The sequence below is a fragment of the Cajanus cajan genome, chromosome 2, assembly GCF_000230855.2.
Source record: "Cajanus cajan strain Asha chromosome 2, NIPB_CcT2T_4, whole genome shotgun sequence".
In the NCBI taxonomy this organism is placed as follows: Eukaryota; Viridiplantae; Streptophyta; class Magnoliopsida; order Fabales; family Fabaceae; genus Cajanus; species Cajanus cajan.
Genome location: NC_138518.1, coordinates 2,587,866 through 2,604,214, shown reverse-complemented (window position 1 = coordinate 2,604,214; position 16,349 = coordinate 2,587,866). Strand labels below are relative to the sequence as shown.

Genomic DNA, 16,349 nt, shown 5'->3' with positions numbered 1-16,349 from the left:
TCTCGCTCTAACCAAGCTCACCTTGCTCAACACTTGCTCCAAGCAAGCTGACCTCTCTTAAGTAAATGATTGTCTTGCTTAAGTGAGTAGATGGCCAAATTTGCTTTTGTGATTCGCATGAAAGTTGTAGTCTTAGATTTTAGCTATCAAATGTCTTCAGAATCACTCAAAAAGGAGGTATAGAGCTCATGTTATGATCAAATGAGTGAGTGAAGGTCAAACTATCAAATTTAGACTGAACACTACGAGTTTGTAATTTTGAAAAGTAGTAGATGGAAGAATTAACTCTTTAGGTCAACATAGAAGTTGTATATAATTGTCTTAGCTTTCTAACAAAACTAAAATAAAATTGATAGCATGTATATAGCTCAAGATATCGTGTTTGGATCACACGAGGTCATATAAGATTTAGTTACGGAAATGTAGTTTGTAAATGGTGATGATGAATAACTTTACCCTTTAAATATTTGGTCTTATGAATGGTTTAAGGTACATATATCAATGTTTAAGAAAGATAAATCATGATAAAGAACAATTATGAATGAGTTATAATATGAGTTGGTTTTTAACGACTTAAAGTGCCTTTGTGATAGCGATATCTCATGAATTAATGTGTGATATCAATATGTTGTGAGACTAGTTAAGTTATTAATTTAAATGGTTAGTTTGATATTGGTATCTTAGTAATTATGGTTGAGGTATTCATATATGATTAGATGGTTTCATAATTATTCTATCTCTTAGTATATCGAATGATGTTGTGTAATTATTATGTTTGAACCGTGAACATGTAACTCTTGTACTAGTTAATATTAATAATTGAATATGATATGTTGGGTATGTATATTGCCATGATGATGATGTGTATGCATGAGATTGACATAATGGTGATGTGTATACATAAAATTGACATGATGATAATGTGTATGCATGAGATTGACATGATGATTATGTGTATGTATGAGATTGATGTTATGATGTTGTGTATGCATGAAATTGACATGATGATGACGTGTATTGTTGAGATTTCCGTTGAACTACTTTTGTTATAATTGTAAATCAGTTTAATTCCATCAACGGTCTCAAACACGGCAAGTATACCGGCCGTTCAAGTAGTAAAAATATTGTATCCACAGGGATTAGAAGGTAAAATAAGCATTTATTGACTATTCGTGACTAAAGAATAATTCCAATTTATAGTTTGTCATGTAAATGTGAGATGAAGAGCATGACTATTGGAATGTTAAAACTATAAAAAGATTAGTTTTAGAATGGGAAAGAGTGGAAATGGGATAATGGTATTGTGAGGCTGTGGGGGTCAGATTTCACCGAACGTAACACTAATGTATCCTTAACCTCTTGTTAAATTCATTGCTTAGTCAACCCAATAGTTTACTCAAACCTAATCCCTTAGAGAAAGAGCTTAGGTGCGGATATTGAATATCAATCCTTTGAGTACCCAATACCTACACCCGCATTACGAGCTAGGGTTTAAGACTACTAATGGGTCAAGCTCTATCCCTAGATACAATCTCCACTAGGCATATGTTCCAGAACTAATTTCAAAGGTATTTCCCAATACTCAATGGAACCTTAAATCATGCAAAGGGTGATCAATCCAAAGCAAGCATTAAGCAAAGAAACAAACACAACAATGAATGAAACAGCAAATATATATATCATTGAAAACGTAAGGATTACAATAGAGTATGTTGGCTACATCTAACCCACAAAATGGGTGAAACCACTCAACAAAGAGGGCAAATACAAAATAGAGATGAAAGGAGGATGAAGAACCGAAGGAAAGATCCGCACACGGACGATCCCAAGCCCTGGGAATCCCTTTCGCAGCTCCTGGAGGCGCCCAATGTGAGAATGAGGGAGAAACCCTCGAAAATGGCTTCAAATACGAGCCTGGGAGGTCAGATTAGGGTTTCGCGCCCGGCTCATAAGTCTTCGTGCCTGGCGCAGCGTCTTCTGAGCACTTTCTGCCTCATTATAAGCCCGGCGCAATTACTTTTTACGCCCGGCGCAGTGTCTTCCAAAGGCTTTCAAGCATTCTCTGCCTTAGAGCAAGCCCGACGCAATTCTCTATTAAGCCCGGCGCAATTCGTTCCAGAGAGTTTTGAGGTACTCTCTGCCTCGATCACGCCCGGCGTCGTGGAGTCTCGCGCCCGGCGCATGTATGACTTCCAGAAGTCCACTGCTCTGTTCTTCTCAAGCCCGGCGCGGCGTCATCTTGCGCCCGGCGCAGCCACTCTGCTCTGCTCCTTGGCTCCTTATGTTTCCAATCCCAAAGATCTTCAATCCTCAAATCTCTAGCTCAATACTTGCACAAAAAATGAGGTGTATTAAGGTATTGCTAGCTGAATTTGGGTTAGTTATATCTGCACGCAAAATGAACCAAAAAGAGAACAATTATATTGCAATGGTTCAAAGGATGAGTGGAATTTGTTCAATAAGTCTCATCCAAAAAGAGGTAAAATTGAGACTTAACAACTCCCCCAAACTTAGAACCTTGCTTGTCCTCAAGCAAAAGGTAATTAATCTAGAAGATAACAAGCAATGCAAGTGTGTCAAGTTCTACATCCTAGTTCACTTGTACTTTTCTTTCGCAAGCATGAACCTCAGATGAACTTTCAGTCACAATTGTTGCAATGGAACATGACAAGGTGCAAACAAAGGTTTCAAAAGAGATCAAAGAGCTGAGAAGAGTAATGATTATCTGTGTATACATCCTCACTAGGAAAGTGTTTCTCTCTATGCACACTAGTGTATTAGGGTGAGTGTTTCTCTCATATCTATTAATCACGCCACATGATTCAACTTTGCTCTTCGTTTCCAAATGAAACCAGTGGTAAAACAAATGCAGGCACTTATCACAAGGTCTTTATTAGGGCAATTCTAGGTCAAGCAGGGTCAAGCATTAGCAGTTTTATGGTTTTTCAAGGATTGAAGGTGCTATAGCTTAAGAGAGCAAATAAGATTTTACAATGATGTCCCTCTCCATACCCCATTACACATTTTGGCACATGCCCTTTACCGGATCCAGCCATTAGCCTTTTTGTTTTTGTTTTGCTTTTTGTTTTTCTCTTTTTTTTTTTTTTTAAATGGCTGACCACATACTTTCTTCTTCCCAAAATTTCCCCTTCTTCGACTCCCCCAAACTTATTTGATGTCATCAATTTGCTCTCTTAACCAAGGCAAAGGTTATGGTTAATTTTTCATGGTTTGGGACAAGTGGAAGGTGTGGTGTTTAGGCTTAGGAAGGTATGGGTCAAGTGGAAAGTGGATATGGCTTTTTGGCTTAGGTGGTTAACAAAATATGGAAATGTGAATGCCTTGATCATATAAGTGCACAACATAAGCAAACCACCAGGGAAACTCAAGCAAAGTCTATCATGCAACTTAAGCGTAGTTCACTCATAAGTATTTAGGCTTAAACCTCACCCGGCTATGCATCCACAAATTATCAAACTCAGCTCAGTTCTATGATCAACATTGAAACCCGCATGCAACTAGTCATGAACTAAAGATCTAACGTGACTTGAAAATGTCTAAGGTACACGCACCACAAACATCAAGCAAACCACAATCCAGACTCAACAACAAGCAAAACAAGTATCAACAAAATTAAGAACCGTGCTAAAGCAGAGTATTCACAAAAAGAACCAACAGTGTAATCACCAAAAAGAAATAGATATATAAAATAGAGTTCTGGGACTAGAACAGTTAAACAACTACAACTGAGAAACAGAAAAATTGAATGACAAAAAATAATAAAAGTAAAATGGTCCAAGGCCAGCTCCATCTGCATCCATCACAGAGCCTGGTCATCATCATGTCTGAGGTCAACTCTACCCTCCTCAGCAGCAACTCCAGCATCCTCGGCAGCTCCACCCCCCTCAAAGAAAGGAGCCTGGTCCCCAGGCCACCCCGTGTAAGCATGATAATCAGTGGTGGTGGGGAACTGGTAATCAGGGGCAGAGTGCAGCGTGAAACTCCTGAAGGCATCAAACATAAAGGTCTGTCCACGGTGGAGAGACTCCATCTGGCCCTCGTGCCTCTGCATAAAAGTATCCAGGCGGTCCTCCTGTCGCTGCATGAATGTGGCCATGCGATCCTCCAAGGCGTCAAAATGCTGATGGATAGTGAGTGGAGGGTCTGGGACAGCAGCATCATCCATGGGCACGTCCTCCTGGGGCCCAGCAACATGAATAGGCTCGGGGGCAGGGACTGCTGGTGGCGCGCGGTCCTGGCAATAGGCAGAGATGTATCTGCTGTCAATGGCCCTACCAGGACCCTCAAATGGCGGCGAGTGGACATCCACACCTGCCAACTGGCATAACTGCGTGATGAGAGATGGATGTCCAAGGGCGGAGCCAGGCACAGAGTTGGCACAGCCAGAAATCTCCATGCAGATAATGCCCCCCAGATCCACGGTCCTCTGAGTCATGATACAGTACATAAGCATGGACCGGGTCCAGTGCAGGTCAGAAACGTGGGAGCACGGGAGAATGTTAGCATGCACCAAGGCTGACCAAATTCTAACCACCGGTAGAAGATCCCTACGCTTCACGTGCAGAGGTTGCTGAGCTCGATTCCTGTGGAACCCACGTCCCGGCATACATATGGCAGCCTCAACCACATCAGGATCCATAGTAGTGTGACTGAAGTTTCCGTACTCATTCTGCTCATCGTCCCTCAGTGTAGTCCCCAGAAATTCATTGATCATCCGAGCGTCAAAGGGGACATGCACACCCCTAACATAGCTAGTGAATGGGGCAAGGCCCTCCTATCTCAGAGCATTAGTGTAGAACTCTTTGACCACAACTATGTTGGCCGGAAGTGGATAGGAACCGAGCTTGTCCCATCGGCGCCTGCGCAGCTCTGCCTGAAACTCAAGGGCCTCATCTGGCTCTAACTCGACCCGTCTCTCAAGAATAAACTTCTTCGCACTGATTAACTCAAAGTGCTTCTCATTTCGTTCAGTGAGGAAGAGATTAGAATAAGGTCGAGTCTGCTTGCGAGGAGTTTGCCCAGATTTGCTTTGACGTGGGCGTTTGCTGGAAGAGGCCATTTGGGTTCGGAGTGCTTGGGGAAAAATAAGAACGAGTGCGCGCCCTTGAGATGGAATGTGAGCAGAGTGTGAGGAAGAAGGAGACTGAGGGCCGCGGGAGTTGAGAGGAAAGGCAGAGGGTCTGTTTGAAAGGGAAGAGGGAATGACGAGTGAAGTGCGAAAGTGGGAGGTTAATGGGCACCTGAACCGTCACGCCGGGCGCACTAAATTATCGTGCCGGGCGTGGTATCAGTAGAATACCAAAGGTTGACCTTATCTGATATGATGTCGGGTGTGCCGTTAAGCGCCGGGCGCGTCTAGGGTTACAAACGTGCAAGTATTCAATGCGCCCGGCTTGGAAGATGGGGCGCCCGGCGTGATTAATGCACAGACCTTCCAGTGATAAATGCGCTGAGCGCGCCTGGCTTACCTACCCCCTGGAGCACCTAACTATTAATGCGCCCGGCACGCCAATAAATGCGCCGGGCTTGGTCGTTCCAGTGGCCACAATGAAGTTTGGGCCAGGCGCAATTAGAGATTGCGCCCGGCGTGGGTGTTGGCAGAGACCAATTGGCTTTGGGTGCGCTGGGCGTGGCTATTTCGAGCCCGGCGTGATTAGTTCTACTTAAGATTTCACCTACATTTTTCACTCCTCACACTCCTAACATATTCAACTTAACTCTATCCACTCAAGTATGATTCACACACTTAACACATAATACCAAACACAAACAACACAATACAACCTACATATCATAAACTATGCAGAATCACAAAACAAGTCCCAAAAACAAGTATAACATACAATTCTAACACAATCATAAACAATCAAAGTTAAAAACACAAGCAACTGAAAAACAAATAAAAACACAGTTCAGATCTCTAGGTTGCCTCCCAGGAAGCGCTTGTTTATTGTCCCGAGCCTGACGGTGACCAACTTGAAGTGCTCTACTCTCCTTCTCCTCCTGTTGCTCTTGTTCCTCCTTGCTTTGTGCTCAATCTGAGGATTGCTCAGCAACTGCTCAGAGGAATTGGTCCATCTAGTTCACAGTACCTTGCATACAAGAGAAAGCAGAGGACTAGAGCGCACAGGTTAGCTTCAACAATTCATTGCCAGCACACAAATAAAAATAACAATAAAAACAAAGGATAAGTCACAAATAGCTACAAATACTAAATCGCCATTCTAATCCCCGGCAACGGCGCCAAAAACTTGTTGAGATTTCCGTTGAAGTACTTTTGTTATAATTGTAAATCAGTTTAATTCCATCAACGGTCTCAAACACGGCAAGTATACCGGCCGTTCAAGTAGTAAAAATATCGTATCCACAGGGATTAGAAGGTAAAATAAGCATTTATTGACTATTCGTGACTAAAGAATAATTCCAATTTATAGTTTGTCATGTAAATGTGAGATGAAGAGCATGACTATTGGAATGTTAAAACTATAAAAAGATTAGTTTTAGAATGGGAAAGAGTAGAAATGGGATAATGGTATTGTGAGGCTGTGGGGGTCAGATTTCACCGAACGTAACACTAATGTATCCTTAATCTCTTGTTAAATTCATTGTTTAGTCAACCCAATAGTTTACTCAAACCTAATCCCTTAGAGAAAGAGCCTAGGTGCGGATATTGAATATCAATCCTTTGAGTACCCAATACCTACACCCGCATTACGGGTTAGGGTTTAAGACTACTAATGAGTCAAACTCTATCCCTAGATACAATCTCCACTAGGCATATGTTCCAGAACTAATTTCAAAGGTATTTCCCAATACTCAATGGAACCTTAAATCATGCAAAGGGTGATCAATCCAAAGCAAGCATTAAGCAAAGAAACAAACACAACAATGAATGAAACAGCAAATATATATATCATTGAAAACGTAAGGATTACAATAGAGTATGTTGGCTACATCTAACCCCACAAAATGGGTGAAACCACTCAACAAAGAGGGCAAATACAAAATAGAGATGAAAGGAGGATGAAGAACCGAAGGAAAGATCCGCACACGGACGATCCCAAGCCCTGGGAATCCCTTCCGCAGCTCTTGGAGGCGCCCAATGTGAGAATGAGGGAGAAACCCTCGAAAATGGCTTCAAATACGAGCTTGGGAGGTCAGATTAGGGTTTCGCGCCCGGCTCATAAGTCTTCGCGCCTGGTGCAGCGTCTTCTGAGCACTTTCTGCCTCATTATAAGCCCGGCGCAATTACTTTTTACGCCCGGCGCAGTGTCTTCCAGAGGCTTTCAAGCATTCTCTGCCTTAGAGCAAGCCCGGCGCAATTCTCTATTAAGCCCGGCGCAATTCGTTCCAGAGAGTTTTGAGGTACTCTTTGCCTCGATCACGCCCGGCGTCATGGAGTCTCGCGCCCGGCGCATGTATGACTTCCAGAAGTCCACTGCTCTGTTCTTCTCAAGCCCGGCGCGGCGTCATCTTGCGCCCGGCGCAGCCACTCTGCTCTGCTCCTTGGCTCCTTATGTTTCCAATCCCAAAGATCTTCAATCCTCAAATCTCTAGCTCAATACCTGCACAAAAAATGAGGTGTATTAAGGTATTGTTAGCTGAATTTGGGTTAGTTATATCTGCACGCAAAATGAACCAAAAAGAGAACAATTATATTGCAATGGTTCAAAGAATGAGTGGAATTTGTTCAATAAGTCTCATCCAAAAAGAGGTAAAATTGAGACTTAACATGTATGCATGATATTGACATGAAGATAATGTATTATGTGAATAACATGAGTGCATAATAAGTATATAAGATGAAATTATGTATAGAGCTTTGTATGTTGACATGTATCATGTGTATAAAATATTTTATAATTGTACATGAGTATTAACCTTTGGACAACCGCACATGAGTAATAACCTTTGGACAATCACACATGAATATTAGTCTTTGAGCAATTGTACATGAGTATCAATTGCACATAAGACTTTTAAATAGTGTTTGGTTGGAGGTAAATGGAGGGGAAAGGAGCAAAATTCCTCCTAATTCAACTTTTAGCTCCCCTCCAATATTATGGAATTTGGAGGAGAAGAGAGAGATTTTAAAATATTTTTAATATAATATTCAAAATATTCTTATTTATATTATTAAATTTAAAATTATAAAGATATAAAAGTAAATCTATCTATTTATAATATAAAGACTAGATCACGGCTATGATGTTGTTATCTCAGATTTCTAGAGATTATATGTTCTTCCATGTCAACAATTTTGCTTAAGGGACATGTTTTTCTAATTTTACAATTTCTATATTTTTTTATATAAAGGTTAATACTTTTCAATAGGATGGCAAAACGGGCTCTGACTTTCGGGCCAGCCCGTTGGCTCGCCAAAAGTTGGCGGGTTGGGCCCAATATTTCAACCTGCCAACCCGCCGGGCCAAATAGCGGGTTGGCCCGTCACAACCCGCCAGACCGCATACTTTAATTTTTTTTATATTTAAGTTTTTTTATGTTTAATTTATTTATCTTCCAAGGGAGCTTCTAATGTTCTTGAAATAGAAAGTTAAAGTTGATTAATTTTGTTTGGACTTGTTTTGTGGACTATCAAAAATTTAGTTTCTTAGTAATTTGTAAGTTTATAATTTTGTTTTGATTTTGGTGTAAGTAGACTAATTTCTTTTTGATTTTTTTATAAATTTGTAATTTGTTTTTGTTGAACATATATTATGTATAATATGTATGCATTTTTAATTTCATATGGTTATAATTATTTATTTGTAGCAGTTTTTTTTATTTGAACATAAAATATATATATATATATATATATATATATATATTTTTTTTTTTTTGTAATATTTTTTTTGTGGTATGCGGGCTATCCCGCCGACCTGCTAGCCCGTCCTTAGGCAGGATGGGCCAGCTATCCCAACCCGTTTTCTATTGGCGGCCCGGCCCGACCTGTTTTTGGCGGACCATTGGCGAGCCGGGCCAAAATGGGCCGGGCTGGCCCATTTTGCCACCCTTACTTTTCAACTAAAACAATGAAAATGAGTGTCTTTTATTTGTTATTAAATTCTCCTTAAAGTTATTTATATCGGTCTCTGAATAGTTTCTTTCTTTTTATCCAATCACTTCTTATATTTTTTCAAGTATCATTTTTCCTTCACCCAATCATATTCCATGTGAGCCATACATTTTTACCTCCTCTATTGTCTCAAGTATCTTTTTCTCCACACTCAATCATCTCCCATGTGAGCCATACATTTTTTTTTTCTTCTTCATCTTGATTTTTAATATCCTTTATCTCCTCCTATCTCTTGTGAACCAAAAAAAAAAAGGATTTTCTCCCCTCATTTCCTTTTCCCTCTTGATTAAAATATATGTCCTTTCCTTTCTTCATTTGAACCAAACAGACCCTTAAGCCTCCTAGTCAACACAGCTTCCTAGGTATGACTCCTTTTGTGCTGATTTAGCTTCATAAAGACACCAAAAGAAAGAATTGTAGATGAGAAGTAAGAGTAGGTCATAATTCAACCAACTAAAATGGGTGAAGTTATACATATTTAGTGTGTCCCTTTGATGGTTTTGTTATCGGCATATCACATGAAGCAACTATCCATAAATATCTTTTCTTACATGTTATATGATTATTATCCACCTATTAGTTCCACCATATTACCAACCTTTCACAAATTTCCAAGACTCTTGTGATCCCTCATCAAATCTTTTGTACCCTTACTTTTATCCCTATTGCAAGGTTCATTCACTTTCATTCTTGAAATGATAAAACTCATTATCTTTCTTCTGTTTCTGTCCTAATCACAGCCTTTTTTTAATGATTAATGTGCCCTCTACTTCATTTGGGCACTAGTAAATATGGGTTTGAATTCACATGTTTTCTTGATTAGGATCCTATAAGAATGTTTCTGTGAATCCAATGTTTTGAAAAGAAATACTAATGAACTTATGATACTTGTTCTTGGGACTTCGCTTTAGAAATACTAACTATTGTATATGAAATATAAAGGTGCATGATGCTCCCATGGGCTCGTTACCCATATAAAACTTTGAAAACAAGGTAACAGTTTTATAATTAAAAAGTGAAAACAGAATCCACAACCACCCGTTTATGATACAGTTTCCTTACCGTTGTATTTGTATCAGTGACCCTTCCATCAAGTCATCACCATTTCCTTTTTCTTTATTAACTTTTAACAACAACACCACTTATGCCATTAGATATATGAAATCTCCAGACTAATTTAAACGGAAGGAATATTAAAGATTTAGAATTTAAATATGTATTTAGAGTTAACAATACAATTAATATTTTAATCTTAATAAGATTAAAGATTAAATTTACCGATGTAGCTTAAATACATAAATCAGATTTTACAACTGCACACACGGGCTATTTGTAATTCAGGAAGTTCAGGAGACAATCGGGAAAACCAAATGAAATAGATGAACAACTACTGTGATTTACTGATTATTTTCCTGTTCTGCAACTCTTTTATGTAGTTTACATAAGTACTAAATTTGAAATTTTGAATACCTTTTTCTTCATACACATCCAGTACTACCACGACAGCAACATAATATATTTCCACTCCACAACACCTTTAATAAGTTCAGCAATGTAGGATGACTTTAAAACATGGTAGATAGTGAAATATAAATTTCTTCTGTAGCAGATTGCAGTTGCATAGGATCCACACTGGTTGTATTGAGAGAGATGTAGAAATTGAGGCTAAGAGGAGGAGGAAGAATTATCAAGGCACGAGTTACTTTGTTTTGTTTACTTTTAATAGCTGGCTATGTATCACCAACGGTGCTTCTTAATGAATGGATACAAGAAATAAATCCTACCGAATGCCTTCCAATTAATTGTCATAAATCAGGAAAACACTTCTGAAAATCTTTCATACAGTGTCCTGCAAAGGGTAACAACTAGGACAAGGTTGTCAAATTTGAGATTCTATGTAAACTCGTGAAACTTTTGTATACTCGATTCATAGACTAAATTCGTAAAGTCGTAAGAGTTTAGTTATTATAAAAATAACATTAAAAAATCCAATTGATATGCGTATGCATATCATAATACACTTAATACAACAATAATTCAATATTTCAACTCTATAAAAAGTCAAAAGTATTAAACTACAATAATAAAGTGTTATAATACATTAGTACTAAATTATAGTTCCTAAAGTGAAATTATTTATAAAAGGAGTTGATTTTTTCAAATCATTTGAGTCATAGTAAAATACTACACACTATGCAATCAATAGGAACAAAAGTTACATTTGATTTCAAACTAGCTAACTTGCTTCTTAGGATTTATAAGAGTTTACCGTAGAGTTAACTTGTTTTCTCTACTTAGGATTGTAAACTCAAAAGAGTTTATTAGTTGACTCAAGAGTTTGACATCCTTGAACTAAGGTACTTAGGGAACAATGAAACCAAAGTGTTACCCTCATAACACTGCTGTTCTATGACAAAAAGTGGTCTCTATGATTTCTATAATGTCAACATTGAAGAGGTGAAAATAGTTAACATTTGTCTTCTATACACTTCCACCTATCTTCTATTTAGAATTTACAGTTTTATACCTTTACAAGAACATTCTCATTTCTTTATAGTTGGCAATTCTGTCTTCTATACACTTCCATCCATATTCTTTGAAGAATTTACGGTTTTATTGTTTTGCAATAGAGGAACATTCTCAGAAGTTGGCGATTCCAGGCTACCAACGTCTTCCTCGATCTCGTCTTCCTTCAGTTCAGTTGCTTTGCCCCACATCACAGTGTAAAATCCAATTGATATTACTGTGGCACCAATTATACTGCAGAATGCAGGAAGAATGTTATCCAAATGATAAGACCAACACTCACTGAAATTGCATAGTTTCTCTTCTATGTCAAAAATGTATCAGAAGCAGTAGAATTTCATAGTGATTGCGTGACTGATTGGAACATTCAAATGGTTTTAACTTTGAATGACATGAAGTACTAAATAAAATGTCATTTTGATTAGTGCAGAAGTGGAAAATAACAAAGAAGTAATCAAATTACAAAGAGTGACTAGCTCAAGGTGGAGGATGAATAAACAAAAAAGCTCATATGGCTCATATTAGCTCTTTTTATATGTTCTGTTTCTATTGATGTAGCTGTTCTATAAAAGAGGACTTATTGCATAGCTTCATTGGTAGTTATAAATTTTCGGTTAGGGAAATAGGGGGACTAGCTCTTCATAAGTGTCTGGATGAGTAAGAACCACAGTAAGTTATATGATAATGAATTAATTTGTTTAAGGGAACATTCTTCACATCTCTAATGAGTAACCAATTTACCACCAGCCTGACTGTCTATTTTTTCTTTTCAATTCATTTTTTATTGGTTTAACTCTGGATAATCATGCTCAATAGGTATGAGTCTGAGATAGGGGAAATAACAATTGCTTTATTTATCTGCATTTGCCTGTGTTTTTAAGAGGAATCAAATATAAAAGTTGAAATACTAACCTTCCAACATGTAGAGTATCACCAAGGAACATAACACCCATGGCAACCGCAATAACAATTGAGAGTGGTTTGAACATTGCTACATACACAGGCCCCTTTAAGTGTATTCCCCAGGCATAAATTGCACTACTCAGGAACTTGTTAAATATTCCCTAATTACAAAATGCATCATCATCAACAAATTGTATTAAAGTGTATATTTTAGATGAAAATGCAGCAAAATTTTTCAGGGTCTCTTACAGTGCAAACAATAGAGATCAGTGATATATCTAGTCTTATTTTCCACGCACTTGAATTTTTCTCTCCTAATAAACCTACAATTGAAGCTACAATGGCTGCACACAAGTTGTAAAAGAAGACCATAGTTAGTTCATCCGGGAACTCCTTCAAGATTTCAACCTGTAAAATGAATATCAGAATTTTAAATTATTTGAGTACTACTGCCTTAATGACTATTTCCATTGAATAAACCACCAATTTGGTCTTCAATTATTACCCTCTTCCCTAAATAGTCCCTAAAGTAATAAAACTATTTTAGAAATCCCTGAAGTATTGAACATGCATCAGTTTAGTCTTTAAGTTTGTTAGGAACACATGAGGGAAGTTAAACACCGACAAAACTCCATCAATGAACCATGCGCAAATCACACAAGTGAATTGGACACCACATTTTAACCTAAAACCTTAAGACATTAGATTTATGGGCATTTCTCACTTATATATTCTCAACATATCCAACTCTATCCTATGTATGACACTGTTCAGACTTGCACACCAATAAAGTTTATGTATTTTAGTAAAGTTCAAAGACTAATTTGAAGGGTTTTTTATAAGATTTAAGAAACTACTTAACATGATTTCAAATACTTTTGGGACTATTTATATAATTTCTTTTACCTTAAGGGCCACTTACAAGAAAAAGGTAACGCTTTAAGGATCAAATTGGTGATTTACTCGTTTCCATACACAGCAACAACAAATATATACCTGAAAAACGAACCATACAGTAAGTAGAACATTGCAAGCTGTAAGCAGAATGCCACCAATGACCCAATTTCTATCCACTGAAGTAAGAATGCCATTTGAGTGTGGAAGTTGAATGGAAGGGGAATTATCAGCTATGATGATCGATTGGCCTTTGTAAAATGTCACAATAAATGCACCTGCTATTGATATAATGCTGCCCAAAATCTTAGCCTGGGTAGTTCTACGTTTTACAGCTATCTTTTCCATCCTTAAATTGTGGTGGTAATAGGACAAGAAAAACAAAATAATAATGTGCGTGTTAGAAACTGTTATAATCATGTGTTTTGGTCTCGAGAATTCTTGATTATAGGCTTATAAAATTAGTACATTGGTATGAAAATGGTAATCAGAATGTTGTGGAAATAATGTTTTTGAAAGAGAAATATGCTAGCAACATATATTCTTAATACATGGTCCATGGCTTTGTTTCCTCTAAAAGTAAGGAAAATGAAGGTGCATCCGTCCTTGATTTAAATTGAGTTAAATCTTTGAGTATTTTAATTTAAGATTAAATGCATCGTTAGTTTCTCCCTTTAGCACTTTCTACCGAAATCGATTCCCTCTACAGTACACTATTACTGGATGAATTTAGTGTCAGTTTCACTAAAAAAAAACATGGCTCCACCCTCTAGTGAAACTACTTTACTCAATAACTAAAGAAAAATGCTAACCAGTGTTAAGTCCTTTTTAGGCACTGATTAAAGAATTAAAAGTAAAAAGTTTTTATTGAAAAGTGTATTTGTACGTTCTTTTGTATAATTTTATAGTAATTATTAATAAAAACTCTCTGTGTATCGATTCTTTAACTAATGCTCTAAGGATACTGGTCAGCAAAACTCTTATTTAAATTATAATATGAATTACCAAAAGGGTAAAGTCAATGTGGAAAAGCTGTGGGGTTCTCATTCCCAATAATGGAACAGATCCGCCAGGAGTTGTACTTCTGCCCTTATAATATCAATGTTTTGTTTTTCGCCTTTTCTTTGAAGATATGAAGTAAGATTGAAATATTATTTAGATCATACAATCATGTACGGTAAATTTATTGATTTTCATAATAACTACTAAAAAATTCATATCAAACATGACTTTTATTGGTTGATCTTATAAATTTACAATGACAGTATATAAAAGTTAAACTGTTATTTACATATTTATGATGCATATGTTGTCCTCAAAAGGTAGAGAAAAATGAAAGCTAAACCTAAAAAAAGAAAAACAAAAACTTGTGAAATATAATTGAAGATAGTTTTAGGGAAGGGAACCTGCAAATAATAGCAAGCATGAATGTGAAAGCAGGAGTGAGGTTGCTGATTGCAGAGGAAAGTGTGGGAGAACTATAACTGATGCCAGCATAGCCCAGAATCTGAGATGAACACCTGTAATTCATGCCCATCAAAATCCAAAACAACAAAGTGGGTAAGAGAAAACAAATTCTAAAAGGCCTTAAAACCTTAGCAATTGTGGGGCCTTTACTTACCCTATGACTCCAAGAAGAGCAATTTTGGATAGGATGGAAAAACTGAGTGGAGGAACCACTCTTGATCTGCAAAGAGACATGAGAGACAATCATTAATCAAAGTGTAACTTGTTGGAAACATATTTGTGTGTTTGTTTAAGATTTGATGCAAAGAATTGGCAACCTTCTGTAGAAAAAAGTGACAGGAAGGAGAACAAGGAAGGCAACAGAATAGGCATAGGTGACAAAGACATAGTTACTCATCCCTTGAAGTGTGGCTGCTTTGAAGAGAGTGAACAAGCCTGTGTTGTTGCATTCATTGGCAACAAGAACCACCAAAGGTAGCAAATCTTTGTGAAAGTATCTTCTATCCATCATTCAGATTTCAGACTCAGACCTTCCCCCTATTTGCCTTCACTCTTTGAGACACACACACCTACTAGTGATTACATGTGCAAGTTTATATATATTTAATATCAAGTTTAGGGAGCATATTAGGTGAGATTTTTTATTTTATACAAAAGACTAAGAGTAATAAATGTTCATCATTAGATTATCGACTCAAGTTAGAATAAAGAAAAATCATATAATTTTTTTTACAAAAGAGTAAGAGCAATAAATATTGACCATTTATGATTATAATTAAGAATAAAATAATCAAATCATGTTAGATTAAAAAAAATCACATAATTTTTTTAAACGATCATGTAACATTAAATTTTAACTATTAAGTATTATTATACAATCTAAAATTTGAATTTATTTAAATATAAGTTCATAATTATTTTTGAGAATTTTTTATTATAAAATATTTTTTATTTTTAGTAAAAAAAACTCTTAAAAATATTTTTAATTTGTTTCTAAATAGTAAATATGTTCTTACTCATCTTACTTTCATAAAGATGACTGACACACTGTTTAAGTAATCACTCATTTTATTTTCTTTTTTTTACTTTTTTAAAGAATACATTAACGTGGGGTCTCTCTCCCCTGTATATATAAATAAAATAAAAGAAGCCATTGATCTTACAATAAGAAGTTATTGAAATAGTTTTTAATTTTCACCAGAATTTAAATTTTGTTTTATTTTTGAAACAAAATATTTTTTTACGAAAAAAAATGTAACAAAGAAGCCCTAAATTGTCGCCTTTCAATTCTTCATATATGAAAATATATTAGATGTGGTCCTTATTTTTGTAAACAAGAGGTTAAAATTAGACATTTTTGTGAATGAACAAAAAAAATACATATCATATTTCTATAAATGAAGAACCAAACATATTTATTTTTAAATAAACTAAAATCCAACATTACTTTATCTGCTATATT

At 36.7% G+C, this 16,349-nt stretch overlaps 1 protein-coding gene across 1 annotated transcript; it reads right to left on the bottom strand.

The window, feature by feature from the left end:
- Positions 1-11,296: 11,296 nt before the first annotated feature.
- On the bottom strand, positions 11,297-15,470 carry LOC109812559 (WAT1-related protein At3g28050). Its single transcript, XM_020376549.3, has 7 exons — positions 15,205-15,470; positions 15,042-15,107; positions 14,827-14,940; positions 13,523-13,769; positions 12,776-12,934; positions 12,536-12,687; positions 11,297-11,857 (listed from the first exon to the last, which is right to left on the bottom strand). Exons 1-7 carry the CDS (start codon positions 15,396-15,398, stop codon positions 11,671-11,673), a joined length of 1,119 nt encoding a protein of 372 aa, XP_020232138.2. The 5' UTR covers positions 15,399-15,470; the 3' UTR covers positions 11,297-11,670.
- Between the last annotated feature and the right edge of the window lie 879 nt (positions 15,471-16,349).